We start from the raw sequence: 25,485 nt of genomic DNA, 5'->3' as shown, positions 1-25,485 counted from the left end.
CTGGGACACAGCTCTCCAGGTGATGGTATGGCCAATACCACAGTTGCTAACCTTTCACAAAGACCTTAGGTACCAAAAGAAAAATCAGACGGCTCAGCACTAGGTTCTGCACTCTTCTGGCAGCAAGGCTGGTCGCATCTGTCTATAAATTCGGCAGCAGGGTTATTTTATTATGGGAAGCAGGAAGTGCCCCAGTAGTCTACACTCTCATGACTCTTCTTCACATAAAAGAGAACCATAAGCTCACTGTCCTTGTGTGCTGTTTTGTTTTTTTTTTAAGCTGTAAAATGTAAGCTGAGCCATCGAGCCTGTCGTACATACATTCTCTCCTGCACCACATTAAACTGTGATTACAATAAAAGAAGGGAAAAGGACCTTAATTTTGGGCTGGGCTTTCCTATTACTTAGAATTTGGTCCCCTGTTTCTATCACATACTAAATTCTGTTTCACATCCATCTGTACGACTCACAAAGGCACGTCAGCAAGTATAGTCATTAGAGTGATGTCCGTGTGCTCAATGGTTAAGTGGCCTTTAGTCTTGAGGTGAAAGGTAACAACTCAACGACAGTGTCCCTGAAGGAGGGGATGAGGGCTGGGGATGGATACCTAGCTGCTTCTCGCGCTCTTCGCGGCGCTCCCTGGCCATCCGCTGCCGGTCATCCACCCGTAGCACGAGAGGAGGGTCTGCAAAGGAGATAAAACATATAAGCAGAAGAGTGGATTTTCTCATAACAATATACTTTGATAAATACCTTTTTAGCTAGTAAATTCGATGAATGAAGTATTACTATGTCTTACAACAACTGGTATATAGGGCTATAGTTTTGGTGATATGCCTTATTATTACGATTTTTTCTGAGAATTTTCATGCATTTTTCTCCTGTTTAAAAACATTATGTGAGGGGCGCCTGGGTGGCTCAGTGGGTTAAAGCCTCTGCCTTCAGCTCAGGTCATGATCCCAGGGTCCTAGGATCGAGCCCCGCATCAGACTCTCTGCTCAGCAGGGAGCCTGCTTCCTCCTCTCTTTCTGCTTGCCTCTCTGCCTACTTGTGATCTCTGTCTGTCCAATAATAATAAATAAAATCTTAAAAATAAATAAATAAATAAATAAATAAAAACATTATGTGAGAGTAGATCCTAAGAGTTCTCATCACAAGGAGAAAACCATCCCCCCTTTTTTCTCTCCCATATCCACAGAAGATGAGGGATGTTAACCTGACTGTGGTGATCATTTCACAGCACAGCTAAGTCAAGTCACTATGCTACATGCCTTAAACTTACAGCATACTCTATGTCAGCTCAACGAAAATGGGAAACAAGTTCTAGAAAAAAAATAAAAAGACACACAGCCTGCCCACCCCCCTCCAAAACCCATGATGTAAAAACATAACTGTAGCCTTTTGACTGTTTCTATCCAGCAACAGATATGATGCTTTGGGTTCCTAAGCTAGTGAACTTCTATCATTTTTATGCTTTAAAAAGTCTGTTCCTCAACAGCAAACAGAATCCTAAGTGAAGTTCTACTGAATAAGGGTTCACCAGCGGGATATAAAAAGCCCAGCTTTGGAGTCACACAGGCAAGAGTCCACTTTCTGTCCTGTCTCTCACTTGCTAGGTAAATTTGGCTGAGTTACTCACCAACTCTCTTAGTCTCAAGTTAATTAGGGCATGGGTTTCATGGATTCTTTTTTCTTAAGATTTTATGTATTTATTTTAGACAGAGAGAGATGGAGTGAGAGAGAACAAGCATAAGCAGGGGGACCGGCAAGCAGAGGGAGAGGGAGAATCAGGCTTCCTGCTAAGCAGGGAGACCAACGTGGGACTCGATCCCAGGACCCTGGGATCACGACCTGAGCCCAATGCAGATGCTTAACTGATGGAGGCACCCAGGTGCCCCCTGGGTTTTGATTTATTATCTACAAAACGAGAATAAATAGAACAAATCTCACATCACTGTAAGAACTAAATGAAATGCTTGAAACAGTGTTAGTTACATGCCTCACACATAAGCCTCAGTTCACTCATTCATTCACTGACCACATGGTGAACATCAACTCTGCACCAGGCATTGTTTTAGGTGCTGAAAAGAAAGCAATCAAGGAAAAAAAAAATCTCTGCCCTTGTGGGGACTGTGTTCTATTCAGGGAGAATTTTATGAACAGGATAAATAAGAGATAACGGAATGAAAAAAAGGGGCTGGGGCGTCTGGGTGGCTCAGCTGGTTAAGCGTCTGACTTCGGCTCAGATCATGATCTTGGGGTCCCGGCACGGAGCCCCATGTGGCTGCTCTGCACTCAGCAGGGAGCCTGCTTCTGCCCCTCCCCCTCGTTGCATGTGTTTTCTAATAAATAGAAAAAATCTTTAAAAAAATGAAAAAGGGGAAAATATACTGAACGTTAGTTTGAAATAAATGCTAAGGGGACAACAAAGCAACAAAGGGGATTGTGACATGGCAGGAAGGGACTGTTTAACATTTTAGACAAGGGCCAAGGGAGGCCTAACTGATGTAACTTTTACGTGTAAAACCCTGATGGAAAGGACACATGGATGAGCAGATATTCCAGGAGATGGGAAGTAAGCACAAAGGCCCTGAGATTAAGAGCACATAATGTGCTCAAGAAACGGGTAGATCTCCGAGCCTGGAGTGGAGTGAGATCGCAATCAATGGGGCCAGACCTGCAAGGGCCATGGCACGGGGCTTGCTGGTCACAGGGAGGACTCTGGATGGCACTACAAGCAAGACACTGCTGCGGGTTTCCCAGCAGAGAGCTATACTAATGCGTTCACTCTGCTACTATATAAACAAGCAAAATGATGATGATGATGATAATTACCTCAAAATCAGGTTTATTTTCTCTTCTTTTAAATTGACATATTTTTAAGATCTCAGGTTAAAAAATAGAAAGCTAGTGGGACAATATTTTAGATAGCATGGTGGTGGTTCATCAACAAATTGAAAGGCCCTCCATCCCAAAGGCCTCTTGAATGCCACGGGATTTGTACATTGAGGGGGAACAGAAACTGTAGAAAAGGCCCACCAGGAGCCTGCAAAAACCTGGCAGTGAGAATCACGTGCAAGACTAAGTGATAGTATTTTATGCTCTTCCTTTCTTTCTTTTTTTTTTATTTTTTAAGGTTTTATTTGACAGACAGAGATCACAAGTAGGCAGAGAGGCAGACAGAGAGGTGGGGAGGGAAGCAGGCTCTCCACGGAGCAGAGAGCCCGACATGGGGCTCCATCCCAGGACCCTGAGATCACGACCTGAGTCAAAGGCAGAGGCTTACCCCACTGAGCCACCCAGGCACCCCTCTTTTATTTTCTTTTAAGGTATGAGTTTTAGAAACTGGTCAAAGGACCCCTCAGTAGCTCACATTTATTAGGATACTTACTTTTCAGACTTACTGATTATTTATGAGATTTCAAATATTGTTTGTGTAAGAAAATATGGCCCCTGGCCCCAAAAGCTTTACTTTTGGAATCTGAAAATGGGCACGTGGCCTCCCGCTCAGGCACCTGGTTATGGGCCATACACAGGGGTGTTTTACTGTCATTTGTTTCTGGTGAAAAGAAATGACAGCATGGCAAGTGGCATTTGCAAGAAAGAACTATCTGAGAACAAGTCAAAATAGAGTTAGAAGAGACCTTCAATGATTACTTATGACTTAAGTAATATGCCTTAAACAATGAGGTTTACCCGTTCATAAACACTTATTTACTATATATGACCCCCAAATCAACTTTATTAAAAAAGACTTTATATAAAAAAGACATAATCACTTTACAGAAAGTCCACAAAATAGTTTAGGGGTGCCTAGGTGGCTCAGTTAGTTAAACGTCTGCTCTTGATTTCGGTTCAGGTCACAATCTCCTGGTGGTGAGATGAGCCCCGTATCTGGCTCTATGCATGGCATGGAGCCTGCTTGACATTCTCTCTCTCCCTCTGCCTCTTCCCCTCTCCCCGCTCCCATACTTTCCTTCGCACTCAATTAATAAATATCTTAAAAAATAGTTTAATTCCTTTGAATTACATTTATAATTTCTGTCACAGACTATCAATAAGAAGGGTGTGACATTTCTAGCTTACTTTCGAGTACTTACCAAATTTCAGGCAAAATTTTGAAAAAAAATTTTCGAAGGGAAGATTTTAATAACAACGTATGGGACACACACCCCCTCCCCTATCCCTTCTATCCAAACCAAGCCTGAGAACTCCAAGTCAATCACAATATCAATAACCCAATTACACACTATAATGGTTGCTGTTTGGATACACAGTAGGAAATCAGCACTACACGAGATGATTTCCGTAATATCATTTCATATGAAGATTATGCTCATCACATGTAACGAACACCACCCTGACTGATCGTACAATATATAAGAAACAAGGACATATAGATTGCTGCACAAACAAATCAATCAATCGCTAAAAATAAGGCCAATGCTTACAAGTATCATGATTCCCGCTGACCTTGTTTTGAGTGCTGGAATGATAATCACTATTCATTTGGAATCAGATTTTGAGGAAGTAAAGAATTAGGGCATGGTAATTGTGATATCCTAGATGGTTTTGGTTGGATTAGGAACCTGGCATTAGAAAACGCTGAATTGTAGAGGGAAAAAGGCATTCAGGTCATTTTTTTTTTTTTTTTAAAGATTTTATTTATTTATTTTAGAGAGAGTGGAGGGGAGAGGGAGAGAGAATCTCAAGCAGACGCTGTACTGAGCACCCTGAGCCCGACGGTGGGGCTCCATCTCCGGAGCCCGAGATCATGACCCTGAGATGGTGACCTGACCTGAAACCAAGAGTCAGAGACTCAACTGACTGGACCACCCAGGAGCCCCAAGGCATTCAGTTTAAATTCTGTTTCCATCCTTCTGATTACATCCGTCACTTGGGTGCCAGAATGTCAATAATACTGCTGGTGGATTAGAGATGGGGTGGGGGAGGAACGAAGCCTTGTTGGTTTTGTTCACTGTGTACTCCCAGTGTTCAGGACCACATCTGGCAGGAAGGAGAATATTTAGAAGCATCTGTTGAACGAATGAGCAAACAACCTTCACTAACTTTCAGAGCCTTTAAACCCCCCATGAACATATACCAATGGGGCAAACAAACAGCAACCTCGTATTTGATAACAGACTTAAAAAAAAAAATGCTAAACAGTCACAGTTTAAATAACCAGTAGCTGATAAAAATCATCTTTAAAAAGAGGTTTCCAAAAAGAAAAAAAATTGAATAGTTCCAAGTAAAGAGTGAACTTTCTAGGATTCTTTGTCTGCCTCTCATCCCCAACCCTCACGTCCCTTTTCCCTGCAACAAAACCAAGGTGCAGGAAGTAAATGAACGTCCTGAACATTTCACATCATTTCCTGACAGATCTAACACTGTCAGAAGGAAAGTTTTCAGAGCAACAGAACGTTGCTGTGAGTTCACCTGCAGCTGCCCTAACTGGGGCACTTTTAAGACTGACAGGAAGTGCTCCTGATATCCTGTCTTCAGTGACATGCATGAGCCTAGACCACAAAGGGGGAACTCCAGGGCTCTCAAAGAAAGAAAATCAACTGATACGGACAAGATTTTCTCAAGAGCTCACCAGGCTTTGACTTCGATCCGAACAACTAGAGTTGACACAATAAATAACTTCACTGGGGCTTTTGCAAAGCACTTTCACAAACGTTATCACTTTGTTCTTCACAACAGCTCTACAAGCTGGCCAAGTACTTACTCCTTCAAGAACGAGTTCTCATGCCTGCTTTCCAAAGGAGAAAGCTGAGGGAAATGTCTGTGACCAAGGAAGGTGGCACAGTGAAGTGTCACAGCTAGTTCCTAAAACCAGATCTCTAGCTCAACCCCGGGCCCTTCTGCACACCACGGCACCCAGGGAGGCATGACAGCGGCAAGATAGAGCAGTCAGGGAAGGCCTGGAAGATTCCAAGGCCTGCATTCCTCTGTGATGGAAATGACTTATAAATGCTAGTGAAGTTTTTTGTGGCTCTTTTAAAGACTTGTTGGTGGAGCATGATAAAGGGATAGAAATTAAGAGGGATTTTTTAAAATGAATTTAAGTTTCTGCCTTTTGTTTTGTTTTGTTTTGTTTTTAGGTATGTACTGATCATGAAAAGAATGCCAATGTTCTCATCTAATTAGGTTACACTCTGAACCATCTGGAGGCAGCTGATGGCATCCTCAAGAGCCCTCACCCACTCTGTAGACATGGACAGATCCGTGACTTTACAAATGGTCTCTTTCTGTCTGGGTCCAAGTATTCCCAGCTGAGAGCACTTGTCTTTCCTAGATAACATGAGACATACTATGCCCACACTTATAAACCACAAGGGCCTCCTATGCCTGTTTCCAAGATAAAATATTAACAACTTGAATGTTATTAACATCAAAGAGATGTTCTAGAGTCTTTATGAGAAGGTAAAAGATGGGAAAACATTTAACTAAAATTTACTGGGTTAAAAGAGACCCCGGGGCACATGGGTGGCTCAGTGGGTTAAAGCCTCTGCCTTCGGCTCGGGTCATGATCCCAGGGTCCTGGGATAGAGCCCCGCATCGGGCTCTCTGCTCCGTGGGGAGCCTGCTTCCTCCCCTCTCTCTCTCTGCCTGCCTCTCTGCCTACTTGTGATTTCTCTCTGTCAAATAAATAATAAATAAAATCTTAAAAAAAAAAAAAAAAAGAGACCCCAAGAAATCATTTCGTCAGACGGCCCATTTTGGGTTGAGGACAATATTCAAAATATTCCAAAATTTAGTGTATACTTTACTTTTCACCACCCCCGCCCCAAGTTCCAGAGAATGAAAATTAATAGACTGCTCTAGTCAGATTCCCATGACTTGTATCTCATAGAAGTAACAGGTTTTACTCAAGCCTAGCCATCCAACATGAAAATTCTTCTATCATCCTTTGGAGATACTAAGGAAAACAACATGGTGGTTTTAAAAGCAAGACCTTCATATGTACATCAGCTTATCTATATATATTTATATAAGCAAGGAAACACATGATGCTCAAAAGACACAATATGAATGACTGCCAGAGAGGTGAAGGGTGGAGGGGAAAGGGCAGAATGGGTGAGGGGAGTGCAAGGTATAGACGTCCAGTTATGGAATGAGTAAGTCACAAGGATAAAAGGTACAGCACAGGGAATACAGTCAAAACAAGGGGAAAACAGTGTATAGCATTTAGCGAATGTTCAGTTCTCATGGTAAGACAAATGTTTCCATGCTAAAGGATCCTCACTTAAGTGTAAGGAACCTAAGTCCCCTAGAATAAGGCCTGGGAGCACAGAGGCCTTGCTTTGCTCCTCCAGTCCCTGTCATGGTCCCAGGCACAGGACAATTACTCATTAAGTAGTAGATAGTGGCTGAAAGGTAGGTGGGTACATGAACAGATGGAAAGGCAAACTGACTAAGTGGGGAGTCTCGGCCTGCTAATTAAAATTGCACTGAAACTACACATCATCTTCCACTAATGGCTGGTCATACAGTCTGGCAATAGTACTTGTTAGTTGTCCTTTGTTTAAGCAAGAAGCCAGATTTATCTGCTCTGTTAAGATCTTTCCCACATGGAAACCCCACCAACCCACCCCCGCTAAACTACAAATAATGGGGGAATGTTTTGTTTGAAGCTAGAAAGAGTGATTTCCATCTTAATTCTCACTGATTCACTGCTCTTGAGTGATTTTGGTCTCGGATGCTGCATAAAGTAGGCTTCCAAGGCCCTCATGAGGGGGTCAAATTACCGTTGCCTTTCTTTGCTTCTCTACCATCATACTGGACAGTGGGCTCTGTCAAGAACCACACAATGGCTGTTGGACACCTGGAAGCAACTTCATTGTCTTCAACTGTTTATGTTCACAGGCTGTTTGCTTCTTTCTATCGCTGAGTGGAGCAGACCATGAATCACAGGCTATTAAATGGAATTACCATGTAGGTGTACAATCATTGCAGACAATAGAGAACAAAAACATAATTCTGTAGCAGCTTTGCTATGTATGAAGATTTCCTTAAATGGCTTTTGAAAATGTCACAAGAAAAGATATGCAATAATGATGGGCACATAGGCACAAAAAGTTGTGGCTCACGCACCATTACAAAAAAGAATAGGAAAATGATTACCTCTTATACATCGCTGGACAGTAAACAATGCACCCACACGCATTATCTCGCTGATTGCCAAAATGATTCTGAGAAGTTAGCAGGGCATGTGTTTGAATCTCCATTTTAGAAAGAGAAAATCAAGGCTGTAAGAGGTTCTCGGACTTAAATTCATATAAGCCAGTAAGAGTTGTGTTTTGGTAGCAGGATAGAAACTAAGCTCTCCTAAATTCCAGCATGCATTAAGGCTTTAGGGATAACTTTTTTTCTACAGCAAAAGACATGAATCGTACCTGGTTTACTTCCTGAGTAGTTGCTATTCTGTCCGGAAACAGCAGAGGGACGGCTGGAGGCACCAGTTTTCTTTTCTTGCACTTTGTAGCTTTCAGGCGCTATACAAATGACACAAAGAGGAAAGACTATATTTAGTTTCTTAAAATTGATTCAGAAACATTCACCTATTCAATGTTTACTATGAACCTTTGTATCAGGTACAAGGCTAGATTTAGGAAATAAAAAGATGAGGCTGTTACAACTCTTGCTGGCTCAGTGGGAAGGACACACCCCAAACTCAAGGGCTGTGGCTCAACCGATCCTCCAGCAGTAGCATGTTCAAGGTTGGTCCCAGTTTATACATAAAGCAAGCATGTGGAAGCGTGACTGGTATCCAAAGTCTCTGATCTTAGTTCTTAGAAAGCTCATGCATTAGGGACCCAACATTCCAAGAACATACCTAAGGGGGTCACTAGAAGGGAGCCAGGACATAAAATTTACTAGGATTTTGAAACAGCTACTGGCAAAAGTTCCGTAACACAGATTATTAAAGAGACTATGGGAAATGTATTCTAGGAAAGGAATAAAGGGGCAGACATACCCGGTAGTTCTCTGGTTATGTCAAGTGCAGGATCCCATACTTTAAACATAATTACTTTCTTTACCCATATGTATTTTTTAAAGATTTTATTCATTTTTCAGAGAGGGAGAGCACAAGCAGGGGGAGCTGGAGGCAGAGGGAGAAGCAGGCTCTCCACGGAGCAAGGAGCCTGATGCAGAACTCGATCATAGGACTGAGGGGTCACGATCTGAGCTGAAAGCAGATACTTAACACACCGAGCCCCCCAGGCACCCCTTTACCCATATTACTTCAGTGTACTTCAAAGGATATTTAAAAGATGTCTGCTACTGTCTCAGATACAAGTCATGTCAAAAACCAAGCCCATGAGTTTCTGCCTCCTATCTCTGCCTTATAACCTGCTCTGCCGTCTTCCTCACCAGCTGAGAATTCTGCCCTTCCAGGTGATCATGCCCCAAACCCTGGACTCACTCTTGATCCTCATGTTCAATCTGTTAGTAAGTTCTTTCCCCTTTACCTTATAAAACATTTTACCACCTCTCCGGCTGCCTCTCTAATCATCTCCTCCCTGTGTGACTACAATATACTCTTACCCAGTCTACCTGATCTTCCCACTGACTACCTTTAGTCTGTTTTCATCGTAGTAGCCAGGGTGATCCCCTTAAAATACAAGTGGCGTCACTCCTCTGCTCAGAACTCTCCAATAGCTCCCATCCTGCTTGGAGTAAAACCTAAGGTCTCCAACATGGCCCACAAGGTACTCTTTCCTTCTGAATTACTCTGTTCTAGTCATCCTGACTTAGTCCATCCCAGAACTTTGCAAGGACTCGAAACATTCTTGTCTCTGATACCCACATGGATTTCACATCCTCTGGGACTCTGCTCAAAAAGACAGATAAGAAAATCCTCTTGAATTGTTTAAAATAGCAACCCCACCACTCAGCACTTCACACTCCTTCCCTGCTTTGTTTGGAGCCCTAGCCCCTGACACATGACACATTATCTCTTCATTAGGCTAAGGAAATTGGACATTATCTAGACAATAGGAATTACTTGCTCAATGTTTTTGAACCAGAAAAGATGGGATGATAATTATGCTTTAAGAAGAGTAAATTTGAAAACTGTTCCTAAGACATACTGAGAAAAACTCCTAAAAAAATTCCCTAAATTTACCTTCGACCTCTAGAGAGCAATACACCAAATTTTTGTGGTATTAGCATGGAAAATTGTGGATAATGGGGTGCCTGGGTGGCTCAGACAGTTAAGTGTCTGATTCTCGATTTCTCAGGTCATGATCTCAGGGTCTTGAGCTCGAGCCCTTCAATGGGCTCCGTGCTCAGCAGGGAATCTAGCTGAGCTTCTCTCCCCCGCCCCAACCCTGATACATGCACACACACTCTCAAATAAATAAATCAGTAGATATTAACCACTATATTATTTTATTATATTTATTATTTATTAACTACATATTATAATTAATATATAATAACTAATATAGATAAAATCATAGACTAAACAGTAAAAGTATCTTATACAAATCTTTTAATATTGCTTATTTTGGATTTGTTTGCTTTAAATAATAGCTTCAAACACAGACATTGACTGGTTTAAGTTTTATCTGTTGGGCTTTTTTGGCTTTATTTTCAAGGAAAGTTCTGTAAACATACAGTAAAAAATGAGCAGATAGCAAATAAAAGGCCTCATTCAGTGTCTTCTGATGGGACCTTGTCACTTGAAATTTTACCAGGCAAACTACCACTGGAAAAGGGCTACATGGTGTGTGTATGTGCTTACACTGGAGGATGGTGGCTGGGAGAGAAACTGAAAACAGTATGAGTGGAACCAGGATAGGCTCTGATTCTGATACTGATCTAGAAGGGAAATCAGCAAGTATGCTTGGTTCTTTAATGCTGTCACGTAACCTCTCATCCCACCTACCAAAAAGGAGTTGCCAGTTGTCACCATGTGGCACGTGAAACCCAGGCTAACTGCTCTTGGCTCTAGGCTCACAACTTTAGAGAGATCCCTAAAGATACAAAAAAGTCGATGAAAATCAAAACTCGGAAAGTTTCTAACTCAGTATGTATAGAACAGCCTTTCACAGGGCTCCGGGGTGGAGCAGTTGGTTAAGCGCAGTTAAACACCTGACTCTTGATTTCCACTCAGGTCATGATCTCACAGTCGTGAGATCGAGCCCTGTGTTGGGTTCTGCACGGAGTCTGCTTGAGATTCTCTTTTCCTATTTGGCCCTCTAGCTCATGCTCTCTCTAAAATAAATACATTGTGGGGTACCTGGGTGGCTCAGTGGTTTAAGCCTTTGCCTTTGGCTCAGGTCATGATCTCAGGGTCCTGGGATCAAGCCCTGCATTGAGCTGTCTGCTCAGCGAGAAGCCTACTTTCCACCCCACCCCCATCTGCTTCTCTGCCTACTTGTGATCTCTGTCTAAGAAATACGTAAAATCGTTAAAAATAAATGAAACAAATGGGATTGGGTGGGAGACAGACCATAAGTGACTCTTAATCTCACAAAACAAACTGAGGGTTGCTGGGGGGAGGGGGGTTGGGAGAAGGGGGGGTGGGGTTATGGACATTAGGGAGGGTAGTGCTATGGTGAGTGCTGTGAACTGTGTAAACCCGGTGATTCACAGACCTGTACCCCTCGGGATAAAAATATATGTTTATAAAAAAATAAAAAATTTAAAAAAACACACAAAAATAATCATAATAAAATAAATAAATAAGATAAAATTTAAAAAAATAAATAAAATAAGTACATCTTTTAAAAGAAGAAACTTTCTCCTTATTCTGCAAGTCAATCTTATTAAAATTACTCATAAAGAAGTTAACTATTAAGAAACATAACAGAAAGAAGCAGAATGTATCACATATTTGGAGTACTAGGATTATAATTTTCTTTTTGTTATATAGCTACTTCCGGCACACAGTAAGTAAAGCCTTAATTAGGAAGCTATTTATGGATCTGCTATATATTATTTTTACTTAACTGAAAAAGAATTAGAACCATTTGTCTAGAACATATTTCAAATGTATTCCTTTCTTGCCTATATTTGACATAATTTAATCTTTCTCTGGTGACTGCATATCCGCAGGGCCCCCAGATCCTGACAACAAACCTCAATCCTAACTGGATATTATGTAACCGTCCACCATGAAGGAGATTAAAAAGACTGTAACACATGTTCAGTCCCAGTGACTTTTCTAAATAATCCCTGATAAAAGCTTTTCTGGGGGGTGGGGAGCTATAATTGTCTCATAATCTTGAAATTCAAATGTAAAAAATATACTTGAATTTAACTGGAGGTCTGGTTACTTGAATGCCAGTTTATCTACTCCTGACTTACACTGGAGCTGCTGCTCTTCCTGCCACTCCTTCCACCTCCTTCCACTCGCCTGCCCTCCTACCATCCGGATCTCAGGAATTCATTGCTATCCCAGAAGACCTTCTGCATCCTACTCACAACAAGATGCATGGAAAATTTTAGAATTTTTAGTGGCGCCTGGGTGGCTCAGTTGGTTAAGCGACTGCCTGTGGCTCAGGTCATGATCCCGGAGTCCAGGGTTCGTGTCCCGCATCGGGCTCCCAGCTCCAAGGGGAATCTGCTTCTCCCTCTGACCTTCTCCCCTCTTATGCTCTCTCACTCTCCCTCTCTAATAAATAAATAAAAATCTTTAAAAAAATCTTAGAATTTTTAATGCTCATGTAAAAATGACAGTTTAACTTAGTAAAGCAAAAGTAATTTTACAAATGGTCAGTGTGTTCATTATATATTGTGACAACTCTAACAATTATAAATTAGACCTCCTGGGGACCCTCAGGGTAGTAGGTGGGGCTTATTGGTATGGTTTTTAGGGTACAACCTGGCTTTGGAAGAGGAAATCCTCAGTGTTTCTGGGACTTAGATGACAGCTTGAAGAGACAGAATGCCCTTCAAGTTACCACTGCATTAAGTAAATACAAGCTTTAAAAAAAAAAAAAAAAGAAAAGAAAACCCCAAACCCAAACACTCCATTGTAATAATGAGAAATAAAATCTTTTTCTTATTTTTTTTAAACAAAGTACAGGGAATTTCACTATTTGAGAACATGATGAAAGTAATTTACTTAAGATTTCCAACATTTAAAAAACTGGAAATCCTAGGTAACTCGCAGACAGGATTGAATATACCTCCCCCCCCACCATTAAAAAATACCATTTTTTAAATGACTCAGGTGACTTTCCAGTATTAATTTGAATCTCTTTCATTTTTTATAAAGAAAACTGAGTCGTATAGCACAATGCTCAATAAGTCTTTGCTAGCCTTATAAAGTCTCTATTGATCTTCCTGCTAGCTTGAAAGCTTTATTCCATTAGTGTCCCATGTGTGAGTGTTAAAGGCTAGAGGAAGGATGCAGAGAAGCATCCTTGTGGTCTGGGGCTCTGTCTCTCTCCAAACCGCTCTGAAACAAAATAGAGAGATGGCAGACATTTGGAGCTTTCACCTAGTAAAAATCCTGCAGCCACTAAGTGCCATAAATGAGCTTGTGAAATCCATATCCTCTACGATCACTGTATTCCTTGCCATGTCTTCCCATAAAGGGCACGGGTTCTTGCTGCTTTGTTTCTATTTTGGGCTGTATGGTCTGGCTGAAGAGTCTCTCTCAACTGATCAGAATAACTGGTTCAACAAATGCTTAATTTAGTAAAAAAGCTTACTCTAATAAGACATTTAGGATTACAATCTTAGGAATCACCCTGAGTTTAAATCTCACTGAATGGTATGTGGCCTTGACGTCCACAAGGATAATATATTTCTTTACCATTTTTTAAAAAAGATTTATTTATTTTAGAGAGAGAATGTATGTGCACATGAGCGGAAGGAGGGGCAAAGGAAGAGAGGGAGAGAGAATCTCAAGCAGACTCTGTGCTGAGTGCAAGATGGGGCTTGGTCTCCCAACCCTGAGGTCATGACTTGAGCCAAACATTAAGAATTGGGCACTAAACCGACTGATGTACCCAGGTTCCCCTTTCTGTCACTATTTTTAACAGAGTTTAGCCATCAGGCCCAGCTCTGTATGAGCTCTTTGCTATATTGTTCAGTTGGACTTGGTGGACATGCAGCTCAGGGTATACAAATAGCTTTGGGAGAGAGTAAACTAGAAGACAGAACTAGAGGTTGAACCATAGGCAAATGCCATTTTTTTTTTTTTTGAGGATTTTATTTATTTCACAGAGAGAGAGAGAGAGAGAGAGCGCGCGCGAGCGCGAGCATGGGGAGGGGCAGAGGGAGAAGCAGGCTCCCAGCAGGGCGAGAAGCCCAATACAGGACTCAATCCTAGGTCCCTGGGATCACAGCCTAAGGCGAAGGCAGATACTTACCTGACTGAGCCACCCAGGGGTCCCAGCAATTGCCGTTTTTGTGGTGAAAAACGGTTGAATATTGCAACTTCATAGGTCTCAACCTAATAGTTTCAATTTATCTGTGCAGAAAAGACTTCACACAGCAGGTGTTAGAGAGCTCTCCTTAGGAAGGCCTGGTTTTGCTCCAATAAATCTTAGCAGGAGCCTGATTCCATGCTGAGTCCTGAGTCTTCCTCATAAATCACAGAACCTGGGGTGGTCTTGCCAGACCCCCGGCACACTAAACAAATCACTTAGTTGAAAAATTTGGCTGCAGAACACTGTTATGGCAATTGAAGAATGTTTTTGGTTTAGAAACTTAACAGAGAGTGATTACAGAGTAGTTTCCAGGCAATTCAGTGTTTCACCTAAAGTTTTCTACTTTTTCATCCTTTTGCTTATTTACTTGACAATTACATTTGATTCTAAGAGAGCTGCCTGGAGTATTGTAATACAGATCTTTAAGGTTTTATCCAGCAGTATTTATGAAATTTGCCTTAGAATAAGGCCATAATGCAAACTTCTCTCATGACCTTTCTGATTAGTTCACAGGATGGAGAGCTTCTCAGTTTAAATGCCTCATAATTGTTCCTGAAATTAAAGAAATAATAGAGCTCATGGGAGTTCACCCTAGACAAACCTGGGTTCAATTTCCTGCTTTCCCTCGGTTTTCTTCCTACTGGCATTGCCCAGACAGTACCTGACTTGGGGACACCTTGTGCTCAGTACTGAGAAGAAATGTTAATGTGTCTCCCTCTACCACCTTTCCCTTCTGGAACCCTTACTTCTGGGTTACTTCTTCAAACTGTGGTTTGGAACTTCTGATTCCCCCAGTAATTTCTTTTCTCCTCAGAAAAGTTGCTTCCTCTTATGGCCCAAAGCACATGCTCTACGTCAATCATTTTCAAGCACATTTATAAGTATGTTCTCTCAAATACAGTTTGTTTCCCACCTCTTGGGAATCTATACTCCTCTTTCTCTGTAATCCCTGGAATCTATGTCAAAAGGTGAACTAACTGTCCTCAAAAAGTCAGCCAAACCTGATGTTAGTCTCTTTGTTACAGTATCAACAGAACCACTACGTTCCCAAGCTCAGACACACCAAATAATATTTTCTTTCAAAAAATTTTTTAAAAGATTTATTTGAGAGAGAGAGAGAGAGAGAGCAAGCGTAAGAGGGAGGAGCAGAAGGAGAAGGAGAAAAAAAAATCTCAAGCAGACTGTGCACTGAGCACACAGCCCAACGTGCGGCTCGAGCTCATGACCCTCGGATCATGACCTGAGTCAAAACCAAGAATCGGACGCCTAACTGCAACACCCAGGTGCCCCTAAATGATTTTATCAATAAACATTTACAGATACTCTCATGGGCCAGCCACTGAACCATACACTAAAAGCACCAAGATCAAAGGACACAACGTCAACTTGCAAGATGCCTATGAACGTAGGAGGGGACAATAGGAAAACATGTGAAATCGTAGCAATGAATCAGTTTTTTAAAAATCAATATACCATAGAAGATGGATAACTAAATAAATGATGCAGATGGTATTACAGAGATTCAGAGGTGGGAGAAGGTGCTAAGGGGGTAGTAGTGATATAAGACTTCATTGCATAAAGATTTTGAAGAATGGAGAGAATCAGTAAAAGCAAAGAATGAAGCAGAGAGGGCTGGAGGAGGCCATAAGCAAAACTACCTGGGCAATTAAAAAAAAAGAAAAGATAAACAAGGCACTATGCAGTTGGAACAGTGGGTTTAGGAAGGTAGGCAGTTGAAAATAAGGCTGAGGTCAAGGACTCCTTGAATTCCAAGAGTTTGGACTTTACCCTGAAGGCAATGCAAGTCACTGGGATAAATCACGTGGGACTTCAGGCAGGGACTCTGGGTAAACAGAGTGAAGCCTATAACAAGCCTGCTGGAAGTATATATATAAATGTGCTTATCTTCTTAACGAAAACAATACAAGGAAACCAGGCTAAAAGCAGACATCTTAAGAATTCTGCTTTCTATTTAATAATTTTTCAGATCTTCACATTTGCCCGTAACAAGTACCAAGAGATAAATATCTGACCTGGAGGGAAAACAGAGACTCCAGTGATCTAGGGGAAAACTGTGCCTGCTACTGTAGCATCACAGAACCAGAAAAGTCGTCACTGTGGCCATCCAGGATGGAGCCTGGGGCAGCGAGGTTGCACCACGCAGGGAAACTCCCTGAGCTCTCAGCCTCTCCTCTGCTTCAGATCCTGCAGGAAATGGGACGCCAGCCACCCACTCCATGGAGCAAGGGCCATGGGTAGGATGAGGAAACACAGAATGGAGGGAATGTGCCTGCCTAGGGAACAAGTAGCGTGCTCTGAAGGTCATTCTGCAGGAGAGTCAAGGAAATAAAATGTGGACAGAGGCTCACTGGTGTCTTTAATCTTTCACAAATCGCCGCAGGATGGGGAAGCAGCCACGTCACCATGCAGATTTACAGGCACTGTGCCCTGGAGACGTGTGTAACTACAGATGCTGAGAAAGAGTGCAGAATGAAATTTGCCCTTCTACACCAGAATAAATCCACCGTGTGCTATGGTCTAAAATCCAGCCATGAGGGTGCCTGGATGGCTCAGTTGTTAAGCAGCTGCCTTCCGCTCAGGTCATGACCCCCGGGTCCTGGGATCGAGCCCCCCCATCGGGCTCCCTGCTGAGTGGGGCATCTGCTTCTCCCTCTCCCTCTGCCTGCTGCTCCCCTCTGCTTGTGTGCTCTCTCTCTCTCTCTGTCAAATAAATAAAATCTTAAAAAAAAAAAAAAAACTCGGCCACATTTAACGTGACACAGCAATAAGAACAAGGAACTGCTTTACTCAAGAATCTATTGCTCATTTCTTGTTGCAAAGACAAATGCAATTAAGAACATTTGATAATGTCTATCAGTCTCCCATTTCGTCCTTATTCATTCTGACAAGAAACAATTCAATTCTTACTTTTTCTTTGTATTTCGTGCTCTCCAGATACAACAAGAAGTTATGACTTGGTGGCTACAATAGACTACACCAAAGGCTTATAAGCCACGTGGAGATTTTTAAGTTTAGGGGGTGCTCATTGGGCCATAACGAACAGGGACTAAAAGTCACTTTCTGATTACTTCATTTCTGTATAATGAAAAAAATGAAAAATTTATGACCGTGATAGAAAGGGATAGTCAACCGAAAGACAAAGAAATTTGTCCAATACTGAGATAATACAAACCCAACACAAAGACACTGATTTTATAAATACAAGCCAGCATTGTGTACAGTTATGTGATCCATGGGAACAGAACGCACGAGAAACATCACTCCTCATCCTGAACTATAACGTGAAGGCACGAAGAAGGGGACAGGCACACAGAGCCATTTATTAATGATTTATAATAGTCTGTCAACTTCCAAAGCAAAGTTGAGGCAGTCGTGCCGAAATGTCCGCGGCAAAAATATCGACATGTCCGTAACTTTTTACCAAAAATTCCATTTTTGTTTGTTAAATTACACATGACAGGGATAGCATAAATAGGACTTAAATAATAACAAAAGAGAATTCTGTCAAAACAAGTTATCAGGATATATTTAAGGGATAAGGAGTGGGCTACGTGTTTGCCTCCAAAGAGCTGTAATCACAGTCATCATTGTTTTGAGCTTCAAGAACCAGAGATGCTCTCCAACAGAATGGAGCTTGAGGCATTTGTCTCTGGTGCTTGGACAGGTGCAGTTCTGAGATGATGCTCTACGAGACCAGAGCAACCTGAAGACAGGGCCTGTGGTTTTCATCCTCAGGATCTCCATCTTTAGTTCACTATCTGGCACTTATGTGATGCTGAATAAATGGCTGAAGAAGAGGCTGAGGGACGGCTGGAAGGTGGGTGGTGTACTCTGAGCAAATGGTAGCCAAGGCCCAGAAAGATAAAGTTTTCATGACAAGTAGAAAGAAAAAGTGTGCATTTGCTCAATTTTGGAAGGCTGCTAAGACTGCAGAGAAAACACGACCAAAAGAATTGTCAGATTCCTGTTGTGTCCACTCCACGTGGGGAAAAAAAAACAGAAAATATTGTAATTTTAGGATGGTTTTGATGTGACATCAGGCAAGCCCCAAAATCAAATCATTGCATCTGCAGCCATATAACAGGAAGGTATGCTCAGTGCCACTTATAGTGAATATCACAGAACTAGAGAGAGACTCCAAATACAACAGAATATTGTCTATATGGCACAGGGAGAAGCATGAAGACATGACAGCCTTGGCTGCAAATACCAGAAAGGCTACAAAACAAGCATTTCAGCTTTGAGAGATTTGTAAACCCCAACATTTCCCCCAAAGCAATTTAATAGATTTCTTTTGGTAATCTGTTAAAAAGACAAACATCTGTTTTAGCTGAAATGAAGAAAACTGTATTTCAAAAAACCATGTGCCCCATATATTTTTTGTGTATAAGTGATTAGGAATCATTTCTCAAGCTGTTTTGTTTACCAATAAAAGCAGCTAGCTGATTCATGGTACAAAGTCCTTCTGATGTAGTTAGCAGACAGGAGCAAACATTACATACTTTAAATCCAACCCAAAACATTTTTATCTAAAAACAAATAAATAGAACAAGCAAAAACCTTCCTTCAGCCAGATGGCAACATTATAAATAGAACAGGAAAGGCTGTATCTTCCACCTGCATTAACATAAACCAGATTAAAAGGCAAGCCTCTTCATCCCTATGGGTGATGGACCTTCTCCCTTCTCCATGATTTATCAGCAGTCACAAGGCTAGCTATTATACAAATGAGCTCTGCTTCATAATATGAGTAATGTTTATGACTAAGCAAAGATTAGAGCAAAGGACAGAAAGGAGGGGGAAAGCCTAACCATATTAAAAGTTTTCCATTTACACTAGGAAATGGTAAATTATGGAGACTGTAGCTAATTTTCCAAGTTTCAACAGCTGAATAGGGAGTTTATCAAATTAGACCGAATTCAATTAAATTCAGTGTGTAATTAAAAGCAACTATTTAAATAACTTGGGGAAAAATAATTAGAACTCAACTTCATTACTCTGTTTAATTAAAGTAACCAACTGAAAGAAGGTGCTTTTACTTTTACCAAGATAATGATTTACTTCAAAAAGAAAACTAAAATTTCTAATACCAATATTTTATAAAATGATTACTATAGGCCACAAAACAGAAAAGCTTTCATACTTAAATGCCAAAAAAATGATCAAGGTAAAAGATGTCTAGTTCTTAAAATCCCAAATAAACAACAGAGTCAGTTTTAATACCAGTTTTGAAGAAATGAGTATTATTTTAATCCTTTGAATATTAATCAACTGAGTTTAATCTGTGAAAAAAACCCAGACATACAAGGCTGCAGAATATCAGTATTTCACTCTTCCTCCTCTGTAGAACATAACAGTAAAATGCTCCACTTTAAGTTTTCTTATGCAAACTCAGAAAAATGCGATAGGAATGAGTGGTAAATAAGGGAAGGTTAAGATTATTCCAATTCCTTCTGAGTAACAAGTGAATGTTTAACCTCAAGGTTGTTTAAAATCAGGGGCAACCCCATCTCACCATGCTGTCCTACGCTGCCGTCACTTGTACATCTCTGTCCTTGGTCATTTTCCCCTCTCATTGGAACACCAGCCTCACCATTTCTTCAAATGTTTAAATCCAATCTATCTGCCTATTTTTAATTCCTTCCTTCCTTCCTTCTTTTAATAGCTTTTATTGTTTTAAGGAAGTTTCAGGTTCACACCAAGCTGAGTGGAGAGTTCAGAGGCGTTCCCATGGCCCCCACCTCCACAGAGCGCGCACTCTCCCACTATCAATAGCCTGCACTGGAGCCGTACGTTTATTTCAATCAATGAACCTTCAGAGACATACCATTATCGCCCCAAGTCCACAGTTCACAACGTATCATTATCACCTCAAGTCCACAGTTCACAGAGCTCATTCTGTTGTTCTGGTATTTGACAAACATAGAAGGTCATGCATCCGCCATTACAGCGTGGTAAAAGAGTCCAATCCACTTCTCATGGCCCCACTCAGTTCTCTTTCTCGTGTAATCTTTTCCAGCTATCCCAACACTTTTCCTTCTCTGAATTCTCCTACACACCCCAGTCTGCCCCACACTGGCTGGCACTTGATTTCATTGCGTCTTGTGTCGTTTTTAGAACGTTTGTTTCCACAAGTTCCAAATACTGCTCATCTCACAGAAGCAAGGCCAAAAAAAAAAAAAAAAGGTACTTTTTTGTAAAAAAAATAAAAAATAAAAACAGAAACAAAAACACAATTGGGGAAATGCTTGCTGTAGCCTTTCCCTCTTGGAAATTCATACTGCCAATTTGCATAGGCAAATTGTGTTGCTCCATGCTTGCTACCTAATAAATGCCTATATGAGGCTTCTTCCCTAACAGAACCCTGACTGGCCACAAGGCACAGTTCTGGCCAAGAAGCTGAACACTGCTGGATTTGTAGGAATGCTCCTTAAAGGGGAGGTGTACTCAGGAGGCAGGGCTCCTCACTCTGCCTTTTTCTCTTGTCTTGAAGATGGGTATGATGTCCAAGGTAGAGCATCTGCCTTGTAACCAGGAAGCTATCATGAGGGAAAAGCTAAGGCAGTAACAGACACCCAGCCCTGACATCGTTTATTTCCGTATTTCCTGTAGGTAAGAAAAAAGAAAACTCCAAATTCGTTTAAATCACTGTTATTGGTTTTTTTTTTCCAGTATTCACAATTAAAAGTAATCTCTAATCTGACAGAGTTTCCACTAACTACAGAATGAGGTCCAAGCACGCACCTCTGCCACCAGATACCTTCCAAAATATGGCCCCTGCCTACCCTTCCAGCTTCCGCTTCCTCTAGCCTGCAACACGCAACACCTCTGTCTCAGGGAGATGGCACTGAGGGCCAGTGGTGAGATCCCAGATGGGCTCTGAAGGTGGGGAGACTCAGAGAAGGCAGAAGATTTGATGTTTAGTGGGGACGGGGACAATAAAAGGCTACCAAGGACAACGTGTGAACTATCTAGGGAAAAAACAATGCGTACAAAACTAAGTGGTGATCAGATAGTAAGAAGATCTCCTATGTTGTGTCTTAGAGAATGGCTCTCCATTCAAGGCATTCAAAAGCAGGCTGGACACATGGAGGGGCTCTGTGCATACTTCCTATTGACTTCCTATTGGGTGCATCAGGAATCTTACATATTCTCATTTCTTCCAGATGTCAGAGGGCACAACACATGTTGGCTCATCATATTAAAGCTGGTCAGGGGGCGCCTGGGTGGCTCAGTGGGTTAAGCCGCTGCCTTCGGCTCAGGTCATGATCTCAGAGTCCTGGGATCGAGTCCCGCATCGGGCTCTCTGCTCAGCAGGGAGCCTGCTTCCCCCTCTCTCTCTCTGCCTGCCTCTCTGCCTACTTGTGATTTCTCTCTGTCAATAAATAAATAAAATCTTTAAAAAAAAAAAAAGCTGGTTAGTATTTAGCTTTGAAAGCAGTAGAAGAGCAAAGTCAGGAGGAAAAAATAAAAGTAAAGGATGCCAGATCAGGGTTTTAATAACATCATTTGTGATAGAAATCAGCTCCAAACAATTTAGAAGCCAGTGGATTTCTGAAAAGAACATGCAGGGTTCCCCCAGCTAAGCTGGTCATCTAGAAGAGCTCTTGCCAGCACTGAAAGGGCCTGAAGCCAACTGCTTCCTCATTGCAATGGACACACGCATTGGTTACGGTAAGACTGCATTACCTTCTCTGTCAGCTAGTCTATAAATGTGGCATCACAGCAGATATTAATTCCACACTTGCCTATAAAAATTTCAACTGATTTGGCTTAATTTTATTAAAAAAACAAAACAAAACACTTCTATTGGGGTGCCTCGGTGGCTCAGTCAGTTAAACAGCAGACTCCTGAGTTTAGCTCAGGTCACGATCTCAGGGTCCTGTGACTGGACCCCGCGTCAGACCCTGTTCTCAGCATGGAATCTGCTTCTCCCTCTCCCCTCTGCTCCTCCCCCTGCTTGCTCTCTCTCTCTCTCTCAAGTAAATAAAAATAAAAAACTTTAAAAACAACCTATTAGCTTTTCTATACTATAGGAAGACTATGAAGACAAAAATGTAAGGCCTATAATCCCATCACCTGGATAACTCATTTTTTAAAATTAATTAGATATTTTATTTATTTATTTGACTCAGAGAGAGAGAGCAAACAGGGGGGAGAAGCAGGCTGGAAAGGTAGAAGCAGGCTCCCACTGAACAAGGAGCCCAACGCAGGACTCGAGTCCAGGACCCTGGGATCATGACCTGAGCTGAAGGCAGATGCTGAACGCCTGAACCACCCAGTGCCCCCCTATTTTTTTTTTTTAAATCTTAAAAAAGAAATGTCTATTAAGTGGTTAGAAATTCAAATAGTACATAAAGCTGTAAAATAAAAATAAAATGCCTCTTCCCTCCCTCTTTTATTTCTGGAAAACAAAGTTTCTGTGTTGACATGTATTTGCTTTCTATTTATTTGAAATATCATGCTACTTACTCTCTGGTCCCTTTCTTCTCTCATTTGATAATTTTACTTTGCCTGTTTTTTCCAGTTCTTTTGTTCACTGCGAAGGATGCCACCATCTCCAGGACACGCCCTCAGTCATCAGCTACCCCTATCTCACCTTCTCTGTAGCCTGAAATTCTCTGCATCTCCATCAATGTGTGAAACAGTGGCCCCAAATGCTATTAACCTCCCCATATTATCACCAGCACTGCTCCTTCGCCCCTGGGGTTGGTATATTAATCTCCTCCAGTTTAAGCCTCTCTGTTTCTGCTAATCTGGCCACCGCCAAGAAGGCAACCACTTCCAAGGAAGAGAACGACCAAAAACCAAACCAAACAACAAAGCAAAACAAACCCCACATCCCAGGTAGCTTTACTCATCTGGGAAAAGCAGGAATGGGGTCTGCAAGGAGCCACAGCATTAGGGCTAATTAGACGCTTAAAAATTAGGTTTAAAAAAACAAATTGGGTTTTGTTCTAGGTGGCTGCATTTATGACTCCTTCCCTGCTTACTTTTGCAAACCAGACCCATATCAGTTCAAGTGGGGGGCTTCTGCCAGCTCTGATGGGAGATGCTGTGGGCTGGGCTGGGACCCAGCTGTTTTTCTGCACAGGAAATGGAGCAGTGCAGCAAAAGGGTCGAACATGGCCTGGCCAGCCAGGGCCCCCTTCAACGCCAGAATCATAGACTCTGAGGCGAGGGAGAGTGGAGAAGAGCAGGGCGCTGCGGCTGCTCCTCCCTCTGAACATCAGGGACAGACAAGGGAGGACAGCCCTGACTCCCGCCCCGCGCTCCGCGCACATGCTGCGTGGGGACTCACTCCACCACCGACTTTCTGCAATGTGTGGCTGTGGTTTGAACATACGTTCGAATCTATTAAATAATTATTAAGACGATCCTCTTGGAGTGCAATCTCCAAGAAACGCAATTAAGCCAGGACTTCAGTTGGCTTCGAGTAACCAGAGACTCAGGCCCAGAAAAGGGACTCAGATGACAAAGCATTTCTTCTATCCTCTGCAGGAAATAAGAGGCGAGATTTAAAGCATGTTTTTCTGCTCGCCTTTTTATTTTCTCTTCACTGGACATGGCAACTTATTTGTTGGATTTCTTTAATTTGCCCCACTCAAAATGTCCCCAAACCGAGGATCTCTGATTTTTGGAACCTATCAAATACCTAAATGTAGTAACTAATGAAAACAAAGCCAACGAAAGGGAAGGAGGCCAGTCTGCAAGGCAAGGAGCGGTTTCACGGGGTTGTGCAACTCTCCAAAGCACGACCACAACCGTGCGGCAGGCGGCATAGCCCGGTGCACTACTGGGCCAGACGGAAAGGCTCTCTGCAGGGCGGAACGCTCGTGACCAAGCAGTTTATACTCATTTTCCAAACCGTACATTCATTTCAAGTATGCTACACCCATTTCAAATAAGAGAATCCAATTACAAATTCTAAATCTGCCCAAGCTATAGAGCCTTCGCGGTCCTCAAAAGCTAAGCCAAAAGTAAGTTGATAAACTGACCCCTGTCTTCTAAGTGCCTTGGAAATTTTCTGGGACCATGTCTCAGCTGACAACCTCCATGTGAGAGTTGGTATTAGAGCAGTGGGAGAAGCCAGAAGGAGGGTGAGAGAGACTGAGAGTGTCAGTCTGCACAGCTAGCTCCTCCTGGAGGAAGGGAAAAATAATCAACAAACCCTAAGTGGAGGTGGGGAGGAAGGAACGACTGTCAGCCAAGGTGTCTTCCTTCCATCCCAGGGAGCGCCATATTGGACGCAGGGCCTGGCCTGTCTCCCTGCTCTGCTCTTTATCCAAGAACCTGTTCCTAGACAACTTGTTCTGTCTTCAAAATTCCAGCACAGTCCCTGTGAGAAAGGAAAATACTTAGAGAAATGACTGAGCTTTCTTTCTTTCTTTAAAATGTTATTTATTTACTTATTTATAGTGCATAAGCAGGAAGAGCAGAGGGAGAGGGAAAGAGAGAATCTCCAGCAGACTCCACACTGAGTCTGGAGCGGACATGGGGATCAATCCCAGGACCCTGAGATCAGAACCTGAGCCATAACCAAGAGTAGGCCCCTTAACTGACTGAGCCACCTGGGCGCCCCCAACTGTCTCCGATTTCTAATGAAATGTGAAGGACTCTCAGGGCAGCCTCTGAGCATTCCCTCACACCAGACACTTCCCTGGATGTACCACGAACAGCCCGTGAACAATACAGCAACATGGTTTCTTTTTAGTTTATAGACGAAGTATAAGCCCACGACTTCTTCAAACCTTGTTATTTTACCTACTGTTTTATGGCAATGAAGATCCTTAGGAAATGTCCAAAAGGGCGCATGCTTTTTAGAAAGAGTGAAGGAGAGAGGAGTTGTAATATGGAGTTTCATCTCCGCATAGACTAAGGAGAAAAACAATGAGGATGGGGGAGGGGGCAAGGATTGAGAGAAAGAGAGAGTGAGAACATCAGCTTTCAAAACAGAATATCAGCAATCTGAGGGAGGATCCTTTTACCATCAGTACGGAGTTTAGAAAGCGCTGAATAACTCTGGGCATATTTGTTTCATGAAGATTGGATGACATTATTACTA

The 25,485-nt window shown here is 42.1% G+C and overlaps 1 protein-coding gene across 13 annotated transcripts in view; it reads right to left on the bottom strand.

Annotated features, from left to right (window-relative positions):
* The window catches only part of MAP7 (microtubule associated protein 7), a 167,315-nt gene that overhangs the window by 52,712 nt on the left and 89,118 nt on the right, over positions 1-25,485 (bottom strand). For all 13 annotated transcript variants that reach the window (XM_044248094.1, XM_044248164.1, XM_044248058.1 and 10 more), the window contains 2 exons: positions 8,403-8,501; positions 608-685 (listed from right to left, as the gene is read on the bottom strand). In XM_044248094.1, coding sequence (XP_044104029.1) covers positions 608-685; positions 8,403-8,501 — 177 coding nt within the window. The remainder of the gene's footprint in view (positions 1-607; positions 686-8,402; positions 8,502-25,485) is intronic.

The sequence above is a fragment of the Neovison vison genome, chromosome 1, assembly GCF_020171115.1.
Source record: "Neovison vison isolate M4711 chromosome 1, ASM_NN_V1, whole genome shotgun sequence".
In the NCBI taxonomy this organism is placed as follows: Eukaryota; Metazoa; Chordata; class Mammalia; order Carnivora; family Mustelidae; genus Neogale; species Neogale vison.
This window is presented reverse-complemented; position numbering and strand designations above follow the sequence as displayed.